Raw genomic sequence first — 8,484 nt, 5'->3', positions numbered from 1 at the left:
AAAAAAAAAAAAAATCCGCATTTCATGATAAGAAAAAGTCCTCAACAGCTCCTCCTAGGAAATTGGAGCTGATGTACTTTGCACAGCCTCCCTTAACTTTGCTTATTTTCTTCTAAGCCCACTTTTTCCCACCTCTCATTCTTGTACTCTTATTTTTATGCATTTTTGCAATCGCAGTATCCTAGTCTTTTTTTTTTTTCAGTGTTCTAAGTTTTTAGTATTTGGTTAATAGTGTTAAAACAGTTAGGGAAATAAGTAATTGTCCTTATTCAGAGATTCTGGTGTCAAGAATAGAATTGAGGCAGTTGCCAACCCAGTGTGCCATGTGGCCTCAGCCCTCTGCTCCTCTTGTCCATTCCCAGTGCTACCACCGAGGCGAATGTACCGTGGCTCGCTCCCTGCTTCCTCATACAGTAAACCCCTTGCATCCACCCCGTATCCCTGATTAGTGTTTTTTTTCCCCTTGAAATCCCTACATTTCTCGATTATTTACCTATGTCAAAATACTTTCTCAAAACATCCAGAATACATAGGCTCAAGACATGAAGAGTGAATGACAATGGTGATGGTGATGTCAACAACAAAATAATAATAACCTACACTTCCATAATTTTTTACCACATGTCAAGCGCTGTTCTATGTTCTTTAAATACTTGAACTCATGTGGAATATTCATAACAACCTTAGGTAGGTGCTATAATTCTTTGCATTCTATAGATGAGGAAACTGTCACTGAGAACTTAAATAAATTACTTGCCCAAGGTTACACAACTACAAAGTGGTACAGGTAGAGTTGAAACCCAGTCACTGTGGCTCTGGAGTCTGTAGTCTTAACCACTATGCTGTATTGGCATTGTGGTTATTTTCAGCTCCATTGCTCTGAAGATAACTAAACAAATGTTTATTAAGTATTTATTCAGCATGCCAGCATTATGCTAAATACTGCAGAGGGAACTATGAAAGAAGTAAAAGAGTCCTGATCCTTGAAGTATGTATTTTACAATCTGACTGAAGAAATGAGATATTGTAGAATGGAAAGGGCTTTGTAGTATAGCTCAGAACAACTCTGCAAGACCAGAAAAGGGACAGATTCTTGTGGACTGTGGTAACACAGGAGGTAGTACTTGAACTCATTCTTAAGGGACAGGGAGAATTTGGAAGGACAGACAGACAGGAGAAATCATGAATTCAGCCCCAAGCTAATAACAAGGAGAATCAAAAAAGCTATCTTGACTAGAGAGAGGAGTTTGTGTTGGGATGCGGGGCAAGTAAGTTTGAACAGTTGAGGAAGATACTATTCTAAAGAGAAAGAGTATACCTGTGATTTCCAGCTTCCAGTCCTGTGTCGAGGCCTAAAATGGGTTTAAGAATGCTTACTTGTTAGGATGAGAGGCCTGAGATGGTATAACATCGTAGCCCATGTAGCCGATGGGTATGTTTATGTCCAGAGCTTGAAAATTTCCTCTGACAACTGGAAATTTCAATGAGAAATTGCAAATGGTAGTATAGGTTACCATCACCTGTACCATTAAAAATGTATACTAATTTATTAGATGCATTTGATGTTTAAGCTGATGCCTTTTTACTTAGAAGACAGTAAGAATGGGTCTGTATACTCCTTTATTTTGATCCTCGTAGAAATTCAGGTCGGTATTATCCTCATTTTGCAGAAGGGACTTAGAGGCTCACAAAGTCCTTTACATGACTCCACATCTCCTGAGTAAAGTTAGGAAGGCTCCCCTTTCATAGCAGCTTCACATGGTTGGTCATGGAGGTCATTTTGAGAGGTGGACCTGCACAAGACAGTGGTGTTCACAGTTGAGCCAAGGATTCAGAAGGCATCACGACCTTAGTCTCCACAGAAAGCCCTTTACTTTGACACCCAACTCACAGAATTGCTTGAAACTTTCCTTTAGACACTCAGAGCTGCCATCTTTTCAAATAAGAGTACTTTCTCATTGTATATTACAAATGCAGAGGAAATAACTTCACCTCGAGGAGCTCGTACTTTGTAGGTCCATATCCTATTCACATGGGTGATGAGGGCTTTATTTATGCAACTAAAGCATTTATTTGCACTCTCTCAACTGCTCCTTAATTAATTGGTAGAATGCTTGAGAAGACATGCTTAGAAGCTTCCAAGTAAAGGCCACCAGAAAAGCAAAATTTTTCCTTCATTTTCGAGCTAAAAGAGTAACCAGTCTTAAGTTTTAGCTCAGTAAACCAAAACGAAAGTGTGGTGTGGGTATGGAAGGAAAGCAGTGAGTATTAATATACCTAACGTGACCACATTACCATTTGCTATGTATGTTTTAATTATGCCCCATTCCATGCCCCTCATTCTCTGATTCCTTAAATTCCAAAACGACCCCAGAGAAATCTTTCTGGTTTTGCTTGGAAAGCAGCACAATGTTTCTGTGCCTGTGCATTCTAAAACAGTCTTGTCAAACTTGAAACCTAAATACAAGCTGACAGAAATCAACTACCAACAAATTAAGTTAATAGAGTAGATATCTGAAATACAAGGGCAATGTTTTTTTCCAGAAATCTCTTTTCCTAGATGCCATGCTAGAGAGAGAGACTAAAGCAAACTTTAGACTGCACAGCAAGCCCTTTCCTTCGCCTTGTCATGTTTCCTAGAGAGCCCTGCATGGAAACCCTCTCCAGATCTATCACTCCCTCTAGCGGCAGCCTCCAAACCCCCATCTACCAATTTTATGGGCTTATTAAAGACAGGATAGATTGGGGCCAAAGTGCTGGACCAAGAAGCCCTATTTTAAATCCTGACTCTGCCACTAAAGAACTATGGATTCTTGAGCTAAAGAGTTCAGTTTTATAAATATAAATAATTTATAAGTCTATACAATAAATGACAAATTTAGATTTTGTGGCATGTAAATTTTGTCTAAAGACAATATTTAAAACTTTTTATGCAGGCAAATACTTTAGCTTTTTATCTTTGTATAGACAGTTTACAGAATAAAAGAATATATGAATGCTAAATCTCAAGATCCAGGTTTCTTTCCATTTCCACTATTCCTGTCCTAGTTCAGACCCTTATGGCTTTGTGCCTGGTGTAATGGATCTCCTCCCTTCTCTTCACCAACTTTGTGGGTATGCTTTACTAGTCTTCATACAGGCAAAAGGCATTATGGCTCACTCAGTAGTACCAGTGCCTCGAGGAACTCACGTAGCTACAAAAGCTAGCCCTCACCTAAAAGAAATAGGCCCAGTGTGAGAGTGGGGTTTACAGCCTCTGCATGAGATCAGGCAAGTTTATAGTTCTATGGGGGGAAAAATGACCTGAATATGTCAATTACTAAATTTACTAAAATGGGAGGGGGCGGGGGGAGAAGGGAATTGGCCAATATCATGTGCCCCTTTTGTTTTCTTCCTCACAATCTTCTCACCACCCCGCTCCTTCCTCACATTTAATTCTCCATTCAGAGTTTCCAACATTATCAATAAAAGGGTCATTGGAGATACCAAGAGATGGTCTGGTATCTCAACCTCATTTTAACAGTTCCCTCTGCTATGTACAAAAACATACTTCAACTGGGTTTTAGAAGCTGATAAACTGAAAAAACAGGAAGGTGAAGGGATTTGCCAATGGTGATTACTTAAATCATAACAGGACCAAAATAAAGTTCAGAAGATCTGTCTTCTAGCTTCCTGCTTTGAATGTTCAATTCAAAAACCTTTCTGTAGAGGAGACAAAAATGCTGGTTTTAGGAAAGCAACTGTCCCAATGGACGTGGGAATTTAGCAAATTTTAATGTCTGCCTTTTGAGCATGGTAAAATTGAATAAAGATCTTCTAAGTTCAATCATCTTGAGTAGTCAGTTCTACTGAAATGTGATTAAGCCTACTTTCCTAATTTCTATTTGGAAATTGTTATGAAGGCATATATGGGATATCATAGATTTAAGTCATAAAGTCAGTTTTTAATTTTTATAATCTAAAGCAGCCTAAACACCTAAAGAGATTTAGCAATGATACTGTGATATATCTGTTAAGATTCCTTTAGAAAACAGTCATATTATTACTTAAATATTTATGGCTTACCAAAGGTAGGTAAATTGTATAGACATCTTTCTCTTATTAGCTTCTCTGAAATAAACTAACAAAATAACAAGTAATTTTTGACTTTGAGAGAAAACAGCTAATATCTGATTGATGAGTGACTGAATGAGTGGATGAGTTCTTTCACAATCTCTCCTAGCCTCTCTCTCATCTCTCACAAAGTATTAGCTCCACAAAAGCCTGACTGTCCCCAGTAATAGCAGCGATGGTCTAAAATGGCACTGAATTAAACGCAAACTATCCGGAAACTTCCCTTTGGCTAGGGTTTTCTATTTCCTTCAACATTTTTAGCACAACTACCCATACATAACCAGATTGAAGACTGAATGATGTAAGCCTTATTTTTCTTCTTTCCTGCCGTCTCTCTGACAGGAGGTAAGAATAAGCAATGCAGTTGGCCCAAGGCCAAAAACAACCTTGAGGAGGCCTGATTCATTGCCAGACTCATCACCCACCTTAGAATAATTAACAGCTAACTAAAGGTAGTGCTGATCTGCAAATACCATAACGTCTGAAGAAATAGTGAAGAAAGAATCGATAGAATGTGTTGCTGGGGCAAGAGAGCTGACTCCTAATCTTAATTTCACCACCAAGTCTTGTGAATTCTCCTGATGTTGTCATGATTTTTTGCCCCTTTTATGATGAACAACCCCTGCTACCTGCTTGCCTTCTATGGATAGATGTTAATGTGATATTAAGTGACCAGATCTTTGAGCCTTTTGAAATTAGGGAGTTGGAAATAATCATGAAGGTGGAAATGACTAACTCTAAGAGTCCAAAAGCCAACTCTAAACCATTTCTGTGCTGCTGAATGATTTACCAACCTAAGGCCCTGCCAGGTTCAGGTGCTGGATCTCTGAGCTTCCCGCTGCCTTTCCGAATTCCTCCCTCCACAGATATATTCCAGTTATTGTCATACTTGCCAGGTCACCAAGATTTCAGCTTCAAGTCATCTTTAGTCATTAATCTGTCTAAATGCCATGATGTAGCAAATAGTTCTTGGAAATGGCCTAAGTCAAGAAAAGAAAAAATAATAGACTGAGGTTGGAGTGGGTTTTGAATCTTGTGGCACAGGCACTTACAATTTGATACTTGCAGTTCTCTTCAAGTAAAGCAAAATGTCTGAACTAGATAATGATTTTTCTGGAATTGTCTCTACCAAGGTCCTAGGGGCAGGCTTTGCCTTCATTCTCCTGGGTAACTTCTCTACAGAGGGCCCTCTGCCAAGTATTGTGGGAACTAAAACAATAAATAAGATGTGAATTTTGTATCTGAATGTTTACAGACTAATGAAGCCAGTAAATATACATACGACTATCTGGAATTAAGAGGTCATTTCACATACAGTTGCCTTCGAATGCACACATCAAGATCCTCTCATCAGTACATGATCCTGGCTTCCTCTCTCCCACCTCCAACCCTTAACAGATGCCTTCTGGAAGCTGTGCCTACTTTCTACCATCCAACCACGCCCCCATTTTTCCTTTATATCTTTGCCTTTTTCTTAATAGTCCTTCTCCAGATTTATCTGCATCATTCATTTTAGCCTCTCCTCTCGGTCCCGATGTGTGTGTTATGAATTCACACATATGTTGTTTCAACTGGTAGCAGTTAGATCAAGTAATCAATAAGCAGCATAAGCAATCAAAAACCTCCTTTTGGGGTGGTTGCTATCAAAATTATACCAATCACAGTGGCAAGAGAGCCTGGGTTCCTGAGTGTCATTGTGGCTGGTTAGTCCCTGTTGTTAAAACAGGATTCTCAGTATCCCTTAGGTTCCTTCCTGCTTTACCAGTATTGATTGTCAACAGGGACTCCACTGACCTGACCAGGTCTACATTTCTGTCGTTCCAGGATTCTTCTACAACCAGATGATTCCTTACAGATCCTGGCACCAGTGGAAGCTGATGTGGGTTTCTACACTTGTAATGCCACAAATGCCTTGGGATTTGACTCTGTCTCCATTGCTGTCACATTAGCAGGTAACGTGAAAGTTCCTGTTCATTTCAATTCAGAAACCATTATTGGGTGGATGCCTACAACGTGCCAAGCAGGCCCAGGAACACATAGATAAATGAGATCCATACCCTGCCATCAAGAAGCTTATTCTATAATTAAATGGAGGTGATGTGTGAAATGAGGTAGAATTAAATAAGTGCTCCAACTGATAACCAAAGGTTGTGCAAGGACATTTCATTCCATCTGGGAGGTCTTAGAATTGGGACGAGTAGAGTTTTGATAAGCAGAGATGGGGGAAATATTCCAGGCAGGGGGAAAAAAAAAAAACATGAGAAAAAGAAATGTGTACAAGTAAGTAGCATGTTGGGAAACCTAATTGTGACCTGAGGTTATTAAATGCCTTTTTGGGATTCTGTCCTCTCTCCTTATTACACCATTACGAAGAACACTCTAAGACCCATGAGGAATTTGAATTCTATAGTCATGGTTCGAAGCCAGGAGTCTTCTCTCTAATTCTGTTTTATATCAGCCTCTTGCTCTGATGCACCTGCCAACAGTTTGCCTTTATCCATAGAGCTAAGCAAAACATCCTACACATGGTTACTTAGGAATATTGAGATTCAGATTACAATGTCCCCCAAGGTGGTGGTCTTGTGGTAGTGCACTTTTATAAAACCTCTCTTCTGTAGGACAAATCCTTGCCTTTGAAACTAAAGAAGACCTGAGATACATACCAGCTGGACCATTCTCAGACCTTCATTTCTCACAGGCCAGGTAACCTGAGGTCACGCAGCCGCTCAGCTAGTGGTGTGGAGAAGGGAACTGAGGTCTAACTCCCAGCTTATTGTTCCCTCCAATTCCCCACTGATCCTACCAAAACAGGACTCTTTCTCAGATCTGGGCCATGCAGTCTTTGTGGCGGTATGTTGCATGTGTTTGTATTTATTCTTTTCAATTGCCGCCCCCATCAAATGATTCAGTAGATGCTAGAAAAGCCAACATCACCCCACACTGACCTCATCGGTCCATGCCGGGATTATGTTGTCACATTGTTTTCCAGTCACACATGCTACTCCCTTGCATATCTGTTTAGCAAAAGTATTTTTGCCCCCGTGACCTAAAGCTGATCTGAGAAGGAACCTTTAGCAGGAGGCTTTACAGAGAAGATGAAAGTCAACAATGAATAAGGCAAGCTGAGGAGCCCTCGGGTGGATTAAAGACTGATATTATTAATGCCTATTTTTTTGTGAATAGAACATTTGCTTTTCTCCTAATGTATTCCAGTCACAAGCTTTATTCCTCTCTTTAATACAGAGTCCAGATGCTCAGCACCAGTCTTGTTAAACCTCTTCTGCCTTCCACCCTCCGACCTCCCTTAGCAAGGGCACTGCTGACATCCTTCCAGTTGCAGGCAAATAGTGGCTCTTACAGGATTAACTCTCTTGTTTATATTTATCCAGATACATTTCAGCTCTGTCACAAACTAAATACCTTTTGTTCACCTGAATGTAATACGATTAATGGGAACCTGTCTGGAATTAAGCAAGGCAATTGAAACATCAGGCTTGTCTTCGGCCCTTTGAAGAGGGGCTGTTGGAGGCTGCCAAAAGGTTCAAAGCCAGGGAACAGAGCAGCCAGAGAGGCACCAGGGAAGGAGAGGAAAGGGGCCGCTCAGTGAGGTAGATCACAAACACCACCACACCCGGGGCCTGGGGGAGCTTCATCCTGTGCTTCAGTGGTGCGGTTTGTTCAGGTCTGCTGGCAAATCTGGTAAACAATCCCTCTAAAAGTTAAGGCTCAAAATGTATGTGTTGCTTGAGGATTGCATTTGTGTCTTTAACTGGGATTGTCATCTACCCCTGTATCAGTGTCTACACTTGCAGTATTGAGGGGCTCACTAGCTCCTGCTGTAAGCACACCCTTGGCCAAGTATTGTTGATATACAGAAATAAATAAGACCTGAGTTTTCTGCTCCCTAATGTTTACAGGCTAGTGAAGGCAATAGATGCATACATGACTACCTAGAATTGAAAGATAGTTACAATTTCCTTCAAATGTACACATCGGGATCCCGGGTGGTGTTATATAAAATACAACCTAAATATAACCTAAATTTGGGGGCAAAAGGGGTATGGTGCATTTCTAAGTTTGATGACCAAGTATACTGTTTATTAGCAGTGTGACTTTGAACAAAGTGTAAAAACCTCATTGAATCTTTGTTCTCATCCGTAAAAATGAAATTAATAATATTTTACAGGATTGTTGTGGGGTTAAATAAGATTGCATGTGTGAAAAATCACTTAGCCCAATGCCAGGCACATAGTTCACACTCAATAAATGTTTTCTGTTTTTTCTCTAGCTCTTCTAAAATGAAACACATCCTGAAAGCAATTCTAAAATGTGTAAAACATTAGCCCAACTTTACTTCCATGAATTTTTCAA

At 40.0% G+C, this 8,484-nt stretch overlaps 1 protein-coding gene across 4 annotated transcripts in view; it reads left to right on the top strand.

The window, feature by feature from the left end:
* The window catches only part of ADAMTSL1 (ADAMTS like 1), a 391,854-nt gene that overhangs the window by 275,939 nt on the left and 107,431 nt on the right, over positions 1-8,484 (top strand). For all 4 annotated transcript variants that reach the window (XM_015594546.2, XM_015594545.2, XM_006918348.3 and 1 more), the window contains one exon: positions 5,938-6,065. In XM_015594546.2, coding sequence (XP_015450032.1) covers positions 5,938-6,065 — 128 coding nt within the window. The remainder of the gene's footprint in view (positions 1-5,937; positions 6,066-8,484) is intronic.

This window comes from Pteropus alecto, unplaced genomic scaffold (genome assembly GCF_000325575.1).
Source record: "Pteropus alecto unplaced genomic scaffold, ASM32557v1 scaffold95, whole genome shotgun sequence".
NCBI classification, from domain to species: domain Eukaryota; kingdom Metazoa; phylum Chordata; class Mammalia; order Chiroptera; family Pteropodidae; genus Pteropus; species Pteropus alecto.
This window is presented reverse-complemented; position numbering and strand designations above follow the sequence as displayed.